Source organism: Diabrotica virgifera, chromosome 8 (assembly GCF_917563875.1).
Source record: "Diabrotica virgifera virgifera chromosome 8, PGI_DIABVI_V3a".
Taxonomy (NCBI): domain Eukaryota; kingdom Metazoa; phylum Arthropoda; class Insecta; order Coleoptera; family Chrysomelidae; genus Diabrotica; species Diabrotica virgifera.
The window spans coordinates 164,985,842-165,007,629 of NC_065450.1; the positions used below are offsets into that span (position 1 = coordinate 164,985,842).

Here is a 21,788-nt window from a genome sequence, read left to right on the forward strand (position 1 = left end):
ATGACACGACACTTTTTTGCTCAAAACAACCCTAATTAACTAAAAAAAATATTGTTCGAAATGAATAAAATATTTTTGTGAATTTGTTTAAAAAAATTTTTTAAACAATTTTTCGACCACGGCACCGGCGGGCACCTGTGGATATGTTATCAGGGCCTGGATTCCGTGCACTGTAGATATCTACAGTCGCCTTCTATCGATGTCAATTGTCATGAAAATATTTGAATTTTTAGCTTTAATTGAATTATTTTCTAGTTTTGCTAGGTTATACTCTAATTGATGCTGAAGTGACACTTAGTAAAACAAGAAAATATTTGAATTAAAACTAAAAATTCAAATATTTTCATGACAATTGCCATCGACAGAAAGCGACTGTAGATATCTACAGTGCACGGAATCTAGGCCCAGGACCTCTTTTTGAGTGAGTTTGTGCAATAAAAATCGAATCGGAATAATTTCGCTAGCGGGGGCGACGATACTGCCGGTCTAATACTGATGTAACTTTATATTAGGGCGTAAACACATACAATTTTTAGTCATTTTAATTTTATCTTCTTCCTTATCTAACTTTTCTGTCGTTATTTACTGTTCAAGCTGGTGTTATTACTTTATTAATATGGGAAGTAACAGAAGTAATCACAATGCATACTAAAGTTTTAAAAGAAAGCTTCGCAGATATTATTCGTATAGATCAGATAAAGGATCGAAGAATACGCATTAATTTATGGCTATTATATCATCTTCATGTCATAAGGTAGGTAGGTACATAATAAAATATGTTCTGAATTGAATTTCTTTATGTCGATGTTTTGTATCTGTCTTAATTATATAATAGAATAGAATAGAATAGAATTGATTTAATCAAATATACAAAATTTCTTTTGTTTTTGACAAGTCAAAAGAGTACGTACATTACAAAATTTTGACAAAATTTAAAAGATAAATATTATAAATTATAATGAAGATATATACAAACAGGTACTAACAAATTTAAACAATTTAACACACTATGTAAAAACGTAAAGACATGAAATAAACTTAAAAACTTGAAATATCGTCATAATCGGCAAAAAAACCCTGACCAAACTAGTACATATTATAAGCGGTACCTAAGTAATCTGTCTTTGTGTAAAAACAATGTTTTAAAAAGTGTGACTTTATCTTATTTTTAAACGACTGTAATGAAGACTTTTTACTTCTTCTGGCAAAAAATTGTACAAACTAACATCAGTCGAGTTTTTTATACTTTTTGTCAACCTAAAACGTTGTGCTCTATTAGCATCTCTCGATCTTGTATGGTGATCATGGAAGTTGGAGTTTATGTTAAACTTACTTTTGTTGGAATGAGTTTCAATCAGCGTCTCATATATATAGAGTAAAGGTAGTGACATTATACCTAACTTCTGAATAATATATCTATCTATATAAATAAAAATGAATGTTTGTATGTATGTACCTTATAGTAGGGATGGCGGTTTTTGACAAAACACCGGTTTTCGGTTATACCGTTTTTTTTTACTTACGGTTTAACCTGGCGGTTATAACCGGCCAAAAAAACCGGTTATTACAAAAACCGGTTTTAGGTTTTTTGAATAACATATTCAATAAATACCATATTCAATGAATAACATATTCAATAAATACCCAATAGGTTAGTTTAGTGCTAGACCGTTACATTTATATTGCACTTTAGGTATGTAGTTTGTGATAGTCCACATGTCCATTTTCATTATAAAATCCCTACAGTTTTCTTTATATTAAAAAAATCAATTTTCATTTGGTAAATCCAAAGGGCTGTAACTTTTTTTAAGTACAAATTTGTACTAAGTTAAGTTAGGTTCAATCGATCTATTTTTGGTTCCAGAACATGTGATTTAATTTATGACCTACCTCTCTGTTACAATCTTTATAATAAACTAACGCAATGAAAATTTCGGGCCCAATCAAAAATAGTAAAACTTATAAAATCATTCTTAAAATTCTGAACTGGATATACTACTGTCCTAAATGATATTGCAAATTTGTTGTATGTATTTCCGAAAAAAATCCTTTTTACACAACAGACACAAAACAATTTTATTTTTTTCATTTTTTTCAAGTCATTCATAAGTTCATCGAGATAGCCAATTCAGCTTATAGTCCAGAGAAATAAGGTTTTTGTCGGGACACTTGAGCAGCCAGGTTGCAAATAGATTTTTTGGGTACTATATACCTAATACATTATAAATACAAAAATGCCCGTCACAGTTCGGACGAGAAACTTAGTTATTAACAAATAAGGGTCAAAAATGGCAGTTTTTTCGTTTAAATCGCTACAGGTACAAATAGGGTAATTATATATATTATTTAGACTATTCGTGTTTTAGTAGATCAGCCAAGATTTAAAATGGCACTTTTTGAATTTTCGTCCTATCATTTTTTGCTTCGGAAATTGCAATATAAAACTAAAATTTCAAAAATAAAAAATGTGCTATAACTTTTGCAAAAATGGCCTTCAGACTTTGATATTGCACGAAAAGTTGAGTCAAACATTCCATATAATGCACAAAAGTTTTTAAGACGATTCGTCAATTATTTTAAATTTTATTCAATTTGTTTATCGCAATGTTATTGTTCAGAAAATAATAATGACATAGCAATTCTGTGGAAACCACATGCAAGAAGAATAGTTATGTTTTCAAAGTGTTGAAAAAAATCATTAAAAAGTCGTTTTTATCACTCCGAAAAAAGTTTAGCAAAATAGAGTCATTTTTGGCTTATAAATAATTTGAATAGCTTTGTTAATATTGACTATAGAGTAAATCTACTTTAGGATTTCAAAAGCTGGTATTTTTACACGAATTTTCAGAAAAAACTTTTTGCCTAGGTTAATTAGGCTCAAAGTTATCCACTTTTATTATTTAATTCGCTGTTACTTCTATATACATCAAATTCTCCTGTAACAGTGTTAGTTACCATACTACTCCGAAACGGCTTGGCCGATTTTTATGAAATTTTACACTTATAGGACGGAGAAGAGGTTTTAACCTATTTTTTATACCCATAAGTTATAAGGGGGCTGCTCCCCTGACATTTTTTTTTATTTTTTTGGACAAAATTATTTACCTTAATTTTATATGATGTAGAATTAAAAAATACATTCAACCCTTAATTTTCACTCTTTTATCACCAACCACTATTTGTTAATAGTCATGTATATATTTACATCTATAAAATTCTCCTGTCACAGTGTTAGTTTCCATACTCCTCCGAGACCGCTTGACCGATTTTTATGAAATTATATATGTATATTCGGTAGGTCTTAGAATCGGTCGTAATCTATTTTTCATATCCCTGAGTGATAAGGGGAGTTCCCCCTAACATTTTGTAATGTTAGGTGGGGATGTGGGTACATAACGTACTCTATAAGACTACGAGTACATACAAATTAAAAAAAATATGATCAAAATCCATCAACAAGCTCCGGCGATATTAATCGCAGCATATGTTTGCAGAATCAATTTCAGTTTTTGAGTGCACGGATTTTATTAATTCCCCTCCACCGACCACGAATTAATTCCGTTCGGACGCCATTTTTGAAACTTTATTAACCACTCTGTTGAGGTTCAAAGTTTACTCAAACTTTTACAAATAAAGTATATATCTTCAACTTCAAAATAGCTTAAGCTAGGTTGCTTAATTGTTATAAACAAAGTAGCCATCAATTAAATAAAAAAAGTGGCTAACTTTGACCGTAATTAACCTAGGAGAAAAGTTTTTCTTTGAAAATTCGTATAAAAATACTAGTTTTTCAAATCCCAGTGTCGTTTTAGCCTACAGTCAATATTAACAAAGTTATTCAAATTGTTTATAAGCCAAAAATGACTCTATTTTATTAAAATATTTTCTGAGTGATAAAAATGACTTTTTAATGATTTTTTAAATGCTTTGAAAAAACTATTGTTCTTTCATATTGTTTTCACAGAATTGCTATATCATTATTATTTTCTGAACAATAACATTGCGAAAAAAAAGCTCTTTACGATAAACAAATTGAATAAAATTTAAACTAATTAATGAATCGTCTTAAAATTTTTTGTACATTGTGTGGACTGCTTGACTCAACTTTTCTTGCAATATGAAAGTCTTAAATTCATTTTAACAAAAGTTATAGCAAATTTTTTATTTTCAAAATTTTAGTTTTATTTTGCAATATCCGAAGCAACAAATGATCGGACCAAAATTCAAAAAGCGCTATTTTAAACCTTGGCTCATCTGCTAAAAGAAAAATATTATAAATAAGACATTTATGTTGTTCTGAAGCTATTTTCTTGTGGCATTTCTACAACGGCACCCGATTTGGGCGTCGAAACGTTAATAAAAATCATTTTTTAATAATATTGTGGCTTATTTTATACAGGGTGTCCCAAAAGTAGTGGAACGGTCGAATATTTCGCGAACTAAACATCGGATCGAAAAACTGAAAAATACGTTTTCAATTATTTTCAAAAATCTATCCAATGACACCAAACACCAACCCCCACTACAGCCCCTGGAGGTGGGGTGGAGGTTAACTTTAAAATCTCAAATGGAAACCCCTAGTTTTTCTTGCAGATTTGGATTCGTTACGTAAAAGTAAGCAACTTTTATTCAAGACATTTTTTCGAACTGTGGATAGATGGCGCTATAATTGAGAAAAACGGTTTATGCTGATACCATAGGGAAATTATAGAAACGGTCTAATATCTCGAGAAATACACTTCCAAACGAGAAACCAAAAAAAAGGTTTTTAATACTTTTCGAAAACCTATCGAATAACATTAAACATGACCCTCCAACCCACCCCCTGGAGGTGCTAACTTTAAAATCTTAAATAGCAACCCCCACTTTTTATTACAGATTCGGATTCGTCATGAAAAATTAAGCAACATTTATTCAAAACATTTTTTAAAATTGTTGATAGATGGCGCTTTAATTGGAAAAATACGATTTATTAGCGCCATCTATCAGCAATTTTAAAAAATGTTTCGAATAAATGTTGCTTAACTTTTCATGACGAATTCGAATCTGCAATAAAAAGTGGGGGTTGCTATTTAAGATTGTAAATTTACCCCCCACCCCGTCTCCAGGGGTGGGTTGGAGGGTCATTTTTGGTGTTTATCGATAGGTTTTCGAAAAATATTAAAAACCTGTTTTTTGGTTTCTCATTTGGAAGTGTATTTCTCGAGATATTAGACCGTTTCTATAATTTACCTATGGTATCAGGATAAATCGTTTTTCCCAATTATAGCGCCATCTATCCACAGTTCGAAAAAATGTCTTGAATAAAAGTTGCTTACTTTTACGTAACGAATCGAAATCTGCAAGAAAAACTAGGGGTTTCCATTTGAGATTTTAAAGTTACCCCCCACCCCACCTCCAGGGGGTGTAGTGGGGGTTGGTGTTTGGTGTCATTGGATAGATTTTTGAAAATGATTGAACAAGTATTTTTCAGTTTTTCGATCCGATGTTTAGTTCGCGAAATATTCGACCGTTCCACTACTTTTGGGACACCCTATATAATAAATAGTTAAGACACTTAATTACCCTATTTTTACTTGTAGCGATTTAAACGAAAAAACTCCCATTTTGACCCTTATTTGTTAATAACTAAATTTCTCGCCCAAGCTGTGACGGGCATTTGTGTATTTATAATGTATTATGTATAATATAGTACCCAAAAAACCTATTTGAAACCTGGCTGCTCAAGTGTCCCGAACATGGTATATTTTTGCCTTATTTCCCTGGTGTATTATCACATGTCTTAAACATATTTCGGTGAGTGCGAGAGTCATTAACGAATATAAACATTAAACAAATCAAGAATTATTGATGAATTTAAATAAAATTTTTTTCTTATTCCTTATTTTTTTTAGAAGTAACTCAACTTGTACTGTTTTTCACCGGTTATTACTTTAAAAAGAAAAAACCGGTTATAACCGGTACAAAAACCAACCGCTAAAACCGGTTGTTGCGAAGTCAAAAAACCGGTTTTAGGTTATAACCGGTATGTTTTTCCCATCCCTACCTTATAGACTCACAAACTATGCATGTGATCATATTGATGACCTTAATCAAAGTTGTTGTATATGAACCTGGGAAGGTTTCTGAGTTGGTACGACCAAACTAAGTAAAAAGGCTTGCCTCCCCATAATTATTTTTTATTTTTTCGGATAAACTGTTCTTTTTTAATTTTATACAATGTAGAGTGGTATTCTAGGTTCAGATTCAATGGTTGTTTCACATGGTAAAACAGGACAATCTATTTCACGATGACCTTTTGTCATGCACTTAGAGCAGTTTAAATTGTCTGTGGATAGATAATATATTCGATTGTTGGTATTGTCGAAAGATATTGAAATGAAGTCTGGTAGACTTATATTTTCATCATGAGTGATAAAAACTTGACGACGGAAACTTAATACGTGGTTATAGGCAATGTCCGGTACTCCAACTCGCAGAAACGTTATTTGAGATACTGCATGAAGCCCCAATTTTTTTAACTCATCTTCTAGTATTGAATTCAGCATAGTGGGAGAAACATTCCAAATGATCAGTCTTGTGGCAGGATTAATTTAACGGCTTATTTTGACTACGGTATTGTTGATGGATAATGATGTGTGTGATTTTAGCAATGTATTGACGACTTCAGTATTTGCAAAATAGATACAAATTCTGTTGTTAGAGATGCGGGATACAAATAATACATTTTTCTTCTTCTTTGAGTGCCTCTCCTATCGGAGATTGGATATCATTAGGGCGATTCTAATTTTATTTACTGCTGTTTTGAACAATTCGTTAGTGGTACAGCCAAACCACTCTCTCAAATTTCTCATCCAGGACATTCTTCTACGGCCTGGATTTCTTCGTCCTTGGATTTTTCCTTGCATTATATTTTGTAGGAATGTGTACTTTTGTCCCCTCATCAGGTGGCCTAAGTATTCAAGTTTTCTCTTTTTTATATTCAGTAGAACTTCTGGCTTGTTATTTATTCTGCGTATTAATTCTTCATTTGTAATTTTATCCACCCAACTTATTCTTAGTATACGGCGGTAGCACCACATTTCAAAGCTTTCAAGATTTTTAATATTCCTCTGTTTAAGAGTCCATGACTCAACACCGTAGAGCAAAGTACTGAATACATAGCATTTTAACATTCTAGTTCGTAGATGAATACTAATATCACGATTACAAAATAATTTTTCATTTTTATAAAAGTAGACCTGGCAATTTCAATACGTCTTTTTATCTCGTGATTTTGGTCACCTGTTTCATTGATAAGGGTTCCCAAGTATTTGTATTCGTTTACTTTTTCAAGTTGGGTACCGTTTATTGTGATACTAGTGTCATTTATTGGATTCTTACTGAAGGTCATATATTTGGTTTTTTTGACGTTCATCCTTATTATATATATGCCGTAGTTTTTACATATCTCATTCATACTTTCAACTAGATGTTGTAGATCTTCCGCTGTTCTTGCCATTATCACAGTATCGTCAGCATATCGAATGTTATTGATAACTTCTCCATTGACTATTATCCCTTCGTTTGCATATGAGAGAGCTTCTTGGCATATTTGTTCGCTGTAGATATTAAACAAGAGCAGTGACAATATACAACCCTGTCGTACCCCTCTACGTATTTCTATTTCGTCCGATGTTTTGTCTTCTATTTTTATATTAGCTCGCTGATTCCAGTACAGATTTAATATTATTTGTATGTCTCTGGTGTCAATGTTCTTACTCTCCAGGATTTCTTTGAGTTTACTGTGGCGTACTTTGTCAAAGGCCTTTTCAAAGTCTATAAAGCAGGCGTGTACCTCTTGGTTAACATCTAGGCATCTCTGTGTTAGAACGTTCAAGGCAAAGAGAGCATCCCTTGTACCTAATCCTTTTCTGAATCCCATCTGTGTATCGTTAATATCGATGTCTAGTTTTTGATAGATTCGGTTGTGGATGACTCTAAGAAATATTTTAAGCAGGTGATTCATCAAGGAGATTGTTCGATGATCTGAACATTGCACTGCCTTAGTTTTCTTCGGTATGGTGACAAACGTAGACAGCAACCATTCTTGTGGTATTATACCAGTACTGTATATTGTATTGAATATATGCAATATTATGGTTACGGATTGATCATTAAAAAGCTTCAGCAGTTCTGTAGGGATTTCATCAGGTCCGTTTACTTTTTCATTTTTAGCGTTTCTTATTGCGTATTCTACTTCTGCTTTCAATATGTCTGGCCCAGTTGCATTGATTATCTGAGTTAAGTTGTTAATACATTTTTGGGTTGTATCAAATTTTCTATTGCAATAATATATTCGTGTATTTTGACTCACTTTAGAGCAGATAGAACAACGGCTTGGTTTTTTTTTTGGTGTTTTTTTTATTGTTGTAATATTTACAATCTGTCCTTAACTACGAACAATAGGTAAATTCTTTGACAAAAATTGAAAATTTGACCTGTAGAGGGAGATCCAGTGATCACCCTCTTTACATAAATTAAAACAAGTTAAAAGTTTAGTTATCACAGATTATTCGAATCTTCTTGCTAGGTCCACTACTTTGAATCTCTTCAGGCGTCGTACATCATTGTGGTCATCAGTGAGGTTGCTGGCTAACTCGTTTGGATGAGATTCTGATCTCTTGGAATATTTTTTGTAATATTCTGTTATTACTGTTTTTATAGATGGCACATTGAGGTCTTGCTCTATCACATAGTTTGGCACGTACCAAGGGGCATTCAGCATTGTTCTAAGGACTTTGTTCTGGAATCTCTGCAGTATTTCTAGGTTAGTTTGACTGGCTGTCCCCCAAAGTTGGATACCATAGGTCCACACTGGTTTTAATATAGATTTATATATCAGCAGTTTGTTTTCAAGAGATAGTTGAGATTTACGACCGATGATCCAGTACATTTCTCGGAATTTTATTCCTAGTTGTTTTCTTTTTGTAAAAATGTGCTTTTGCCAAGTTAATCTCCTATCAAGATGGATTCCTAGGTACTTGACAGTATCGGTTTGTGGGAGTTGCGTATCATTTAGTGTTACAGATGGACATGTTTGTCTTTTCATGGTGAAGGTTACATGGATGGATTTACTCTCATTTGCCTTTATCTTCCATTTTTTAAGCCATCTTTGTATATTATGAAGGTCTTTTTGAAGGATTCCGGATGCTGTATTTGGATCATGGTGAGAGGCTAGTACAGCAGTGTCATCAGCAAAAGTTGCACACGTTGATCTGTTACTTGTGGGTAGGTCAGCAGTGTAGAGCAAGTACAATATCGGTCCCAAGACACTTCCTTGTGGTACTCCGGGTTTTATTGGTCTTAGGCTTGTGTATTCATTATCCTGCTTGACTAGGAAATGTCGGTTGGAAATATAGCTTTTTAAGATTTGATAAAAAGGATGGGGAAGGTTTTTCTTTAGTTTAAAGAGCATACCAGCATGCCATACTTTGTCGAAGGCCTGACCAATGTCCAGGAATGCAGCAGAACAATACCTTTTATTTTCTAAATCACTTCTGATTTGTTTTACCAGTCTATGTACCTGTTCTATTTTTCTGAATCCAAATTGGTGTTGGGGAATTAGTTTCCTTTCTTCTGCCACTGGGGATAATTGTTTAAGGAGAAGTTTTTCCAAGATTTTTGATAGAACAAGTAGCAGGCTTATTGGTCTGTATGAAGTCACCAGAGGATTATTTTTCCCTGGCTTAGGTATGAGAATAATTTGAGCAACTTTCCATTGTTCTGGGTAGTATCCTAGCCTAAATATTGCCTTAAATACTTGCGTTATCATTTTCAGACCTTTGCATGTCAATTGCTGCAGTACTTTCCCGTTGACCAGGTTATACCCTGGAGCTTTTTTGGACTGATTTCATGCTGGATAATATTTCTAACTTCTTTAGTGGTGATTTTTTGTATAGGCAAGTCCATCTGGTAGGGCGATTTCAGGTAGTCATTTATTTCTTTCTCTGTGTCACCATCTTCTATGGGATGTGGCTGGAATACATTTGTGAGGTGATTTGATAATGCTTCGGCTTTTTTTTATTATTTCTACACCAGTTTCCCTCTTGGTTCCGTATTGGTGGTATTTGTTGTTTCGGGTGTTTGATTTGTCTCGTGGCCTTCCAAAGGGAATATTCACTATCTGCGTTTGCTAATAAACCTGTAAGATATTCTTGTATTTTATTATTTTCGATATTATGCAATTGTAGTTTAATTCCCTTGGTGATTTTATTTAATTCCTCCTTTATTTTTCCCTTTCTAGCAATCATTTCCTTTATTACAGTTGGGCAATGCTCTTTAAATTCTGTTTGGTAGCAGTCAGGGATAGCATACCAAGCAGCTTCTTGTATAGATTTCTGAAGATTTTCTACTGCTGCGTAGATGTCACTGTCTGTTTTCAATGGGATGTTTATGTCAATTATTTCATCTAGTTTAGTCTTGAAAATGCTCCAGTCTGTTCTGTTACTGTATAGTGATGGTTGTTTAGTACTGTTTATTATTTGTGCATACCATATCGCGATTACGCTAGAGTGGTCAGAGGGTAGATCGTAAAAAGATTCTACTTTTGCCAATTAAAGATTAATTCCTTTAACAATATAGAAGTCGAGTAGATCAGGTATTTTTGCATTGTCGGTAGGCCAGTAAGTTGGTTCCCTTGTGGTGAGATAATTTGCATTGGTCGCGTTTATAGCTTTAAGAAGTTCTATGCCTTTTGTGGTAATAATTCTGGATCCCCAGGTAGTATGCTTAGAATTAAAATCTCCTCCTGCTATAAATCTATTTCCTAATGTTTTAAAGAAATTTTCAAACTGTTCCGTTTTGTTACTGTGCTTTGGCGGACAGTATATAGCTGATATTGTTAGTGGGCATAGTTGATTTTCCACAATATGCTGGTGGCCTGTAGATAGTCGCATTCATGTTTTTGTATTTCGTAGTGCTTTGTTTATTACTAACTGGGTATTTAAATGAGGTTTCATTTTAATATGAACTTGGTTGATTATTATTAGAATAATTAATCCAACAGAATCTTCATCCATTTTTATTTATATTTTCATACCTCGGTATAAATAATTATTTGGAGACGATACTATTTTCACAAGAACAAAACGACAATGAGCTGCCGATAAAACGTACTTGTTATGATGAATGTGTAATACTCACAGTTGTGATTTTTCCGTAGAAAGTCACTGTAACTAGAGTGTTTCACTGGTATAATATTTATGTATTTATTTAATATATTTCTTACACAATTTTATATAAATCTCGGAGTTAATGTATATTTTATTTACTCACTTGCAAAAAGGACTTTTACTCAACAAAAGTTGAAACTTTGCAAAAAGGACAATCACACACAATTAAAATATTTTAAGTAATTTTAACTAATCTATGACATTATGTCGTGTCCATGGTTCGTTGTTCAACATGTATGAAGTATGTACCATTTCTTTAGAAGGAAGCAAAACCAGTAACAATAGTTTATTATAATTACATTTATTATATTCGAAATTATATATATTTTTATATAACTTTATTTTTAGCTTATCACACCGACTAAACTTTTTAGCAAAGAAATGCATGGGTATATATTCTTTTGTTGCCGCCATGTTATTTGGATGTATTGTCAATCAAATTTACAATAAGGTGAGTAGGGAAAATAGTGGCTTCATTTTTATTGAATACAGCAAAAATTTGGATTCTGGAATAAATGGACTGCTCTGAATTTTCTTAAAGGCTAACTTATTAATTAAGTTATTTAATTAACGTTAAATGAAGTAGCTAGTATTTGTCTATGTCAAAGTTTAAGTCAATATTTTAGAAAGCAAACAAAAAACACCTCAAGAATTCCAGAGACACCCTCCACAGGAAGTGACTCGAAAATGACAACAATACCAACAAAATTAAATGATGTGTTTTGTATTTTACACTGATTATTTTATTCATATAGATTCTGACCAATAGAAAGCTACAGAAATAAAAACTACAGTGATTAAAAATCATACTGATTAAAAAAATCAGATTAAAATTATACTGAGAATTATCTACTGTAGAAAATTACCGATATAATTTTTTAAAGTAGATTGTTTCTGTATAATGGCAACCAGTTTCCTAGTTTTTACAACTGTCACATTTAAGAAAATATCCATAATATACGTATTAAAAAATAATCTTAAGAATATCACACGACAGTAAGAATAAATAAGAAAATAATGCTTCATTTTTACTCAAATTTGTTGTCATTGGGCAATAGCCACTCGAGCCCTGCGGGCTCTCATGTCTATTGCCAGACAACAAATTTTCGAAAAACTGTCGCATTATTTTCAATTTATTCTCACTCTCTTGTGATATTATACCCGATTATTTCATTCATAGGAGATTCTGACCAATAAAAAGCTACAGAAATCTAAATTAGACTGATAATTTTTGATAATTTCTCGTCGTCAAGTATATTACGTCAGATGTCCTTCGTTTCTATGAAAAAATACATTCAGTGACATTAATGACAATAATTAATGTTTTAAAAATTATAAAAGTGATGACTTTCAACCGTAAAATATTTATAACAACTGTGTGTTTAATTTTATCAATTTTTAATTACATAAATAAATTACAGATCGTGTACAGATGCAATATTCGTCATAAAGCAAATTACTGAGAAATCACTAGAGTATAATAGACCAGCATTTCTATGTCTGATTGACTTAAAGAAAGCATTTGACAGAGTAAGACTCAGGGATGTAATCCACCTTCTGTATAATAGAGAAATCCCTCTAGATATCATAAAAACTATTGAGAACATCTACCAAAATAACAAGATGGAAGTCAGAATAGATGGACAACTTACAGAACCTGTAGATATAGGCAGCGGAATAAGACAGGGAGACTCATTGAGTCCTCTGCTTTTCAATTTAATCATGGATAAAATCATCAAAAACGTCAACAAAGGAAGAGGATATAGAATGGGAAACAAAGAAGTAAAAATACTCTGCTACGCAGACGACGCAATATTGATAGCCCAAGATGAAGATAGTCTGCAAAGATTAGTCCACAGATTTAACATAAGAGCAAAAGAATCCAATATGACAATTTCATCTCAAAAAACTAAAACTTTAGTAATCAGTAAAGAACCAATCAGATGCAAAATAGAAATTGATGGTATCAGTATTGAACAAGTAATGGAAGTAAAATACCTTGGAATTACATTGTCAAGTTACGGAGACCTAGACAAAAGAAGTGAGAAATCAAGTACAAAAAGCAAATAGATTGGCAGGATGCCTTAATAACACTATATGGCGAAACCGACATATTAACACTGAGATGAAGTCAAGAATTTATAAAGCCAGTGTAAGACCAATAATGACATATGCATCAGAAACAAGACCCGATACAGCCACAACACAAAGACTACTGGAAACGGCAGAGATGAGAGTACTGAGAAGAATTACAGGAAATACACTGAGAGATCGAAAGAGGAACGAAGATATTAGAAGACAATGTAACGTACAGTTTATAAACGAATGGACACTAAATAGAAAAAAAGAATGGAACAACCATATAACCAGAATGGGGGAGACACGTGTGGTCAAAATAGCACGAGATAAATCACCAATCAGCAGAAGAAGTATCGGCCGACCGCGCAAAAGATGGAGCGACAACCTTCCATAGAGGTATCAATCCGCCAATGAACAAGCAGAATTGCTTATAAAGAGGAAGAAGAAGAAGAAGAAGAAGATAAATAAATTACATAAAATTTTGGTTTTGAACAGTTTTATTCATGAAATAATCGAAACAAATTGCACTCGATCTCTAAAATTAATATTTTTAATAATAATTTTAGAGCTTTTATGCAATACTATTGATAATTTTTGATAATTCCCCGTCGTCAAGTATTACGTCAGATGCTCTTCGTTGCTACGAAAAAATGAACATTAAGTGACAGTAATGACAATTCATGTTTTACAACTTGTCAAAGATAACACCAGGCAAGATATCAATCAAATATTAGTTAAAATGATTTAAAAAAACAGTTATATTTATGAAATAATCTTATCAAATTACACTAGAACTCTTAAAAATTATGGACTTATTTTGCCCTCGTGACACTTTGAAATAATTTCACTCCCTTTCTTGTCGTGAAAATAATAGGTAGTCTCAAACTTCCATTCGGGATACAAATCGATAATTTTAGAGCTCTCGTGTAATTACTACTGATAATTTATGTTTTCGTTCTTCTTCTTCTTTTATATAGGCAGTACTGCCTGTTTTTTTTTTCAACGGTGCCTTTCATTCTGCCCCTAAGTTGCAATTCCATCTTCTCCTTGGGCGTCCTATACTTCTCCTGCCTAACGGTGACTTGTACTTGTATGTTTTCGTTGATTGTCTAAAAATACATATTATTAAGAAAGAAAAATATTCTGATATGTTTGAATTTTAGGACTTTATTTTTTATTGTGTCGGTGTGTGTCTACATGAATAAACCGGCTGCGATAGAGACCAATATTACTCGAGTCATTGGTCAAATACCAATCGAAATTCTATAACGCGTCATCGAGAATTGGAACTTAAAAAGATTGAAACAGAAAAAAAATATTTTTTGGGCAATATTTTTTGGATAAATAACATCTGCCTCTTGAAAGTTTGAACAATGAATTATAGCGAAAAGCAATGTTCATATTTATCAAATAAACATTTTCTTGTCTGTTTTCTGACAGCAGTAGAATGCATTTTGAATTAAATAAATTACATATATTCTTCTTTTTGTGTTAATTGATTTAATATACAATAATTTTTCTTGGACAGCCTGTATAAATAATTATGTCAATATTTATATTCCTGAATAGAGAATTAAATAACCTTTTAAATGAGCTAGCACATGACTCATAGTCTCATTAAAAAATCAATTACATCATCACGCCCAGAAGGATGATGTGACTAGTGTGATATATTTATATGTCAAAGAATCATAATTCAAAAATAAAAATCGACCTATTTCAGGATTTTTCCTTAAAGTCACTGGCTTACGAAATAACGAATTTATTCCAAACATTTGCACCATACTGTATACAGCATTGCTAACGCAATGGACAAGACATCAAAGGACGTGACTCACATACGGCAGACTAAGGCCGCTATTATATTAGGCAACTGGTGACGCCACCAAGTTGCTCCACCAGTGACTCATGACGTCACAGGGCATTTAAGTAAATGAGACCTATTAGACTACGGCAACTGGTTGCGCCACCAGAAATTGTTGTCGATCTGGTGGCCGAACCAGTCCACCAGCCGGGTAACCGGGTCTGGTGGCTCCACCAAGCCGGAGCATTATGTTATATGGACCCTATTAGACTGAGCAACTGGTGTCGGCCACCACTAGTTCATTTGTATTGTAATCAAGTGCTTCGTATTTCTTTTCTATTAACTTCTATATTTTCTATTAACAAGCGTATATTTTTCTAAAACCTTTTTTGTTGATTTATAAATATGTTATATTAAAAAGTTCTTCTCGCAGATTTAGCCGTTAATTGTTTATTCATTGTTTAAACAATAAAAGCTCTTTTTATATTTTAGAAATTTCGGTGAATTCATCACTTTACTTTGATCAAAAATGTTTCTATTTTGTTTTTAATTATGCTGTTCCGAATGTGACGTTAATTGGAAAATTTAAAAAAATTTAGCTTTTATATATAGGTACAGTATGTCTGCGTAACTTGGAACCATATGGGAAACTTTTTTCTTATCAATTTTACGAAAAAAAATATTCTTTATAAAATGCTCTGCATAGTCTATGTTACGAGGTATGTCAAAAAAATTGTATGTAAAGTACCTTTAGATTTCACAACATCGAAAATTGTTATTATAAAAAGTTGTTAAGAATTAAAAAAACTATGTTTTGGGACGCATTAATTTTATTACATCATTCTAATTGAAAAAAAATGCAATTTTTTTTTTAAATTACGGATACCCAACATCATTTTATTACAAATATCTATAAGTATTTTATTATTAATTTTACGAAAAAAGTTATTTTTTACAAAAAGCTTTATATGGTCTAAAATCTAAGATGCAATCATAATATATAAACTTTTATCAATTCTATACGAGGTATGTTAAAAAATATGAATTTCGTCCGAGAGTAAAGTACTTTTACAGTTCACAATATATCAATTAGAAGAATGTAATTGCATATTCAAACATAGCTTTTAATTCCGAACAAACTTTACTCTTGAGCGAAATTCATCTTTTTTGACATACCTCGTATAAAATTCACAAAATTTGAATCTGATTGTTGCATCTCATATTTTATACTATTAAGAGCATTTTATGAAGAATACCTTTTTTTCGTAAAATTGATAACAAACAAGTTTCCAATTGCATTTGATTATTTTTCCAATTCCAATGCATTTTATTATTTTTGCTGGTGGCTATTCTCGGCCACCAGTTGCCCGTGCTCACAATTTGGTGGGCCCACTAGTTGCGCCACCAGTTACCTAGACTAATAGAGCCCTAAGACCGCTATTATATTAGGCAACTGGTGACGCCACCAAGTTGTTCCACCAGTGACTCATGACGTCACGGGGCATTTAAGTAAATGAGACCTATTAGACTACGGCAACTGGTTGCGCCACCAGAAATTGTTGTCGATCTGGTGGCCGAACCAGTCCACCAGCCGGGAAACCGGGTCTGGTGTCGGCCACAACTAGTTCATTTGTATTGTAGTTGACATGCTTCGTATTTCTTTTCTATTAACTTCTATATTTTCTATTAACAAGCGTATATTTTTCTAAAACCTTTTTTGTTCATTTATAAATATGCTATATTAAAAAGTTCTTCTCGCAGATTTAGCCGTTAATTGTTTATTCATTGTTTAACCTTCCGATGACCAACCTTTTTTTGTTACACGGATGACCAAGGGGGGGGGGGAAATGACCCCAGGTCAGAAATGTCAAAAATGACAATTACCAAAAAAATAAAGTTTTTTTTTTTAATTTTTAATTTTTTTTTGGCATGGACTTTATGTCATTCAGCCAGTCAACATGAGTATTACTGTCATATGTATTGTGTATGTTGAGTAAGTGTCTTGTTACTTTGCAAAGTCGACGTCATTAGCGTAAAACTACTTGTAATTACACATAATAGACGCTATTTTACTAAACATCAACTTTGAATATATTTTTTATTTGTAAAATATAGGGAATTTTTTTTATTTCAAAATATGAGGATATCTAGAATGATATTAAAGTCAAATAAAAAAATAATAAGTTAAAAATTAAAAATACTTTTGAATTTATTAAAGAAAAACATACGCTGGGGTCACAATTTCCCCCACTTGGTCATCCGAAGGTTAAACAATAAAAGCTCTTTTTATATTTTAGAAATATCGGTGAATTCATCACTTTACCTTGATCAAAAATGTTTCTATTTTGTTTTTAATTACGCTGAATCCGAATGTGACGTTAATTTTAAAATTTAAAAAAATTGAGCTTTTATATATATAGGTACAGTATGTCTACATAACTTGGAACCATATGGGAAACTTTTTTCTTATCAATTTTACGAAAAAAAAATATTCTTTATAAAATGCTCTGCATAGTCTATGTTATACGAGGTATGTCAAAAAAAATTGAATGTAAAGTACCTTTAGATTTCACAACATCGAAAATTCTTATTATGAAAAGTTGTTAAGAATTAAAAAAACTATGTTTTGGGACGCATTAATTTTATTACATCATTCAATTTTTGCAATTTTTTTGAAAAAAAAATGCATTTTTTTTAATTACGGATACACAACATCATTTTATTACAAATATCTATAAATATTTTATTATTAATTTTACGAAAAAAGTTATTTTTTACAAAAAGCTTTATATGGTCTAAAATCTAAGATGCAATCATAATTTATAAACTTTTATAAATTCTATACGAGGTATGTTAAAAAATATGAATTTCGTCCAAGAGTAAAGTACCTTTACAGTTCACAATATTTTAATTAGAAGAATGTAATTGCATATTCAAACATAGCTCTTAATTCCGAACAACTTTTTATAAAACATTTTTTGATATTGTTTAATATAAGGATACTTTACTCTTGAGCGAAATTCATCTTTTTTGACATACCTCGTATATAATTCACAAAATTTGAATCTGATGGTTGCATCTTATATTTTATACTATTAAGGGCATTTTATGAAGAATAACTTTTTTTCTTAAAATTGGTCAATTTTCCAATTGTATTTGATTATTTTTCCAATTCCAATTCATTTTAGTATTTTTGCTGGTGGCTATTCTCGGCCACCAGTTGCCCGTGCTCACAATTTGGTGGGCCCACTAATTGTGCCACCAGTTACCTAGACTAATAGAGCCCTAACAGTGCCAAGCCAATTAAAGAGTGTTAAGAGCCGATGTTGCAATAAACTAAATCTCTCTCTCTCTCTCTCTCTCTCGCTCTCTCTCTCTCTCTCTCTCTCTCTCTCTCTCTCTCTCTCTCTCTCTCTCTCTCTCTCTCTCTCTCTCTCTCTCTCTCTCTCTCTCTCTCTTGGACCATCATTCCTAGTGGAGTATTGGGCGCATCTGCGCTTCTTGGCCGATAGTGTAAGTGCGATGCCACATTATGCGTTTTGACCGGATGCGGTGGAAACGCATCCGTTTACAACGCAACCGGACCGACCTGTCACACTATTGCCCGATTTCACCAACTATACCTAAATATTTAAGAATTACCTAAGTGGGTTTAGGTACTTCCTAACTCTAAAACGCATTTCACCATACGATAAGAATTACCTAAACCGCTTAAGCATTACCTTGCGTTAGGATACGGATTTCGATATCCCTAAAGTTTAGGTATTACTTATCGTTGACAGTCAGGTTATATTTTTACAATTTTGACTAATGTATTTGTGACGTTTGTCAATAATTTGCTTCTTACCTTAATTTTTCTGTTATTCTGTAATATTAGGTATATTAGTTGTAATTTTGTATTTTCTTTTATATTATTAATATAATATGTCGTGTTGGAAAATATAGAAAATCCTTTGGAGTTTTTTACAAGTCTGTTGACAAAATTATGTAGTCTACCTACTACCTAACAAACTAGTGTTGTGTTTCAAAAACCCATTCATGATATAACTAGAAGTGTGTAATTAAAAAATTAATAACAAAAAGCAATTTTTAACATATTATTTAATTTAAAATTATTTCATTAATGACAATTCAACTAACTTCAATTTTTCGTCAATATGTGAAATTTAGAACTCTTTTCTTTTCCTCCATTTCACTGTACATACACAAATAACATACAAAACTATATTTGTTATATACAAACTTAATGCACAAATAACTAACTACTGATTAAAATAACCATAACAGTACAAAACTGAATAAAACCAAATTGGCAAACAAACAATTATGACAAATAATCGAAAAAGTAAGGAAATGTCATCTTATTCTTCTTTTTATTTATCAAAAATAGTTCAAACGTACCCTAGGTAATACCTAGGAAAGCATTTCCTAGATAAGCAGTTCTTTTAGTTGTGAAATGCGATTGTTCCTAAGTATTGACTTAAGAAGTTCCTATCGATAAGAATTACTTAATAAGGCAACCGTTTAGGTATCGTTGGTGAAATCGGGCATTAGCGTTTTGACTGGATGCGGTGGAAACGCATCCGGTTAAAACGCATAATGTGGCATCGCACTAAGACGGTTGGTGGCCAACTCAGCGCGTCTTCTTGTGTTTATGCTCTGGTTAATTTGCGTACCAGTTCCTTCCACTTTCCTCTGTTTCTTGCATTGTTTTTCACTTACGTTCAACTTAAGCCGATTCTGTTGTGTTCTCTGGTTACTGTTTTCTTCCAGGTATTATCTCATCGTCCCCTCTTCCTTGTCCCCTCAGGTTGATATTTGAGTGCTTGTCTTGTGATGCTAGTAGAATCTTTCCCTAAGGTATGGCCGATCCATTTCCATTTCTTCTGTTTGATTGTTGCTATTATACTGGTTTGTTTCGTTCGTTTCCACAGTTCTTCATTCATTATTTAATTGAGCCAGTAAATTTTTAGGATCTTTCTTAAGGACCTATTTACAAAAGTCTGTAGCCTCTTTGTTGTGCTTTCGTCGTGCTTCCAAGTTTCTGCTCCGTAGAGTAATATGCTTTTCACAAAGGTATTGAATATACTGATTTTTATTGACTCTGTTATTTCACTTGTTTGCCAGATTTTATTTAAGGCATTGAAGGCGAATTGTGCCTTCGATATTCTTGCTTGTAAGTCTTTCATGCATCCTCCTTTTCTTTCCATGATTGATCCCAAATAAGTGGCTTTCTTTACTCCTTCAATTTCCTTGTCTTTTTTTTATTTTATTAATTTGCGGGTTAACATTTTTTTAAATTATTGTCTTCTCTGTATTTATCCGGACACCAATCATGTCAGAGTACTCTGTTAGCTTATCGAATTTTGTTTGAATGTGAGTTCTGTGTTCTGTTTACAGGCAGACGTCGTCAGCAAATTTAAAGATCTTGAAGCTGATTGAAAAAGTTTCATCTAATGCCTGTCCGATCATCTATTACTTTCCTCATAATCCAGTCTACCAACATAAGGAATAAATTAGGAGATAAGATACAACCTTGTTTAACACCGCTTTTAATAGCTATTTTGATGTATGAATATTGGAACAGGGAAAGTTTTAATTGTGGAACAGGTCAAAAATTTGAAACATCAGACTACGAAAACGCTCCATGTTTTTTGTCGGAGAGAACTTCCAATTAATTTTTTACCATGTCATTAAACTCTCATGCAAAAATCAGACTGGTGTTTATCACCAACTGGGCATTTTAATGAGTTTAACACGAAGAACATGTCAAATGACAAGAATCATATTGGTTAGCGAGTGACACTTTGACAGTTTTAAGAGTCACGAGGTTATAAGTGTCACGAGGGCAAAAATTCGATAATAATTTTAGAGATCGAGTGCAATTTGTTGTGATTATTTCATGAATAAAACTGTTCAAAACCAAATATTTTATTGTAATTTATTAGTACAAATTAGTACAATTAAACACACAGTTCTTCGAAGGCGAGTGAAATTATGTCAAAGTGTCACGAGAGCAAAAATTCTATATTAATTTCAGAGGTCGAGTGCAATTTGTTGCGATTATTTCATGAATAAAACTGTTCAAAACCAAAATGCTTTTGTAATTTATTTATGTAAGTACCATTAAACACACAGTTTTTATAAATATTTGACGGTTGAAAGTCATTACTTTTATAATTTTTAAAACATTAATTGTCATTTGTGTCACTGAATGTATTTTTTCGTAGCAACGAAGGGCATCTGACGTAATATACTTGACGACGGAAATTATCAAAAATTATCGGGTATAATATTACAAGAGAGTGAGAATAAATTGAAATTAATGCGACAGTTTTCCGAAAATTTGTTGTCTGGCAATAGACACGAGAGCCCGCAGGGCTCGAGTGGCTATTGCCCAATGACATCAAATTTGCCAGTAATTTGACAGTAAAAATTAAGCGTTATTTTCTTATTTATTCTTACTGTCGTGTGACATTCGTAAGATTATTTTTTAATACGTATATTATGGATATTTTCTTAAATGTGACAGTTGTCAAAACCAGGAAACTGGTTGCCATTAAACAGAAACAATCTACTTAAAAAATTCTAACGTTAATTTTCTACAGTAGATAAGTCTCAGTATAATTATTTATTTTTTATTTAGCGTATGGCTTAAGTATATCACAGAATATATTTAGATTTATGCATTA

General features: G+C 32.3%; 1 protein-coding gene across 1 annotated transcript in view; it reads left to right on the forward strand.

Moving 5' to 3' along the window:
• The first annotated feature begins 593 nt into the window (after positions 1–593).
• LOC126889578 (uncharacterized) overlaps positions 594–21,788 on the forward strand; it is a 52,915-nt gene continuing 31,720 nt past the window's right edge. Inside the window, exons 1-2 of the mRNA XM_050657975.1 lie at positions 594–754; positions 11,562–11,664. Coding sequence (XP_050513932.1) covers positions 642–754; positions 11,562–11,664 — 216 coding nt within the window. The 5' untranslated portion in view covers positions 594–641. The remainder of the gene's footprint in view (positions 755–11,561; positions 11,665–21,788) is intronic.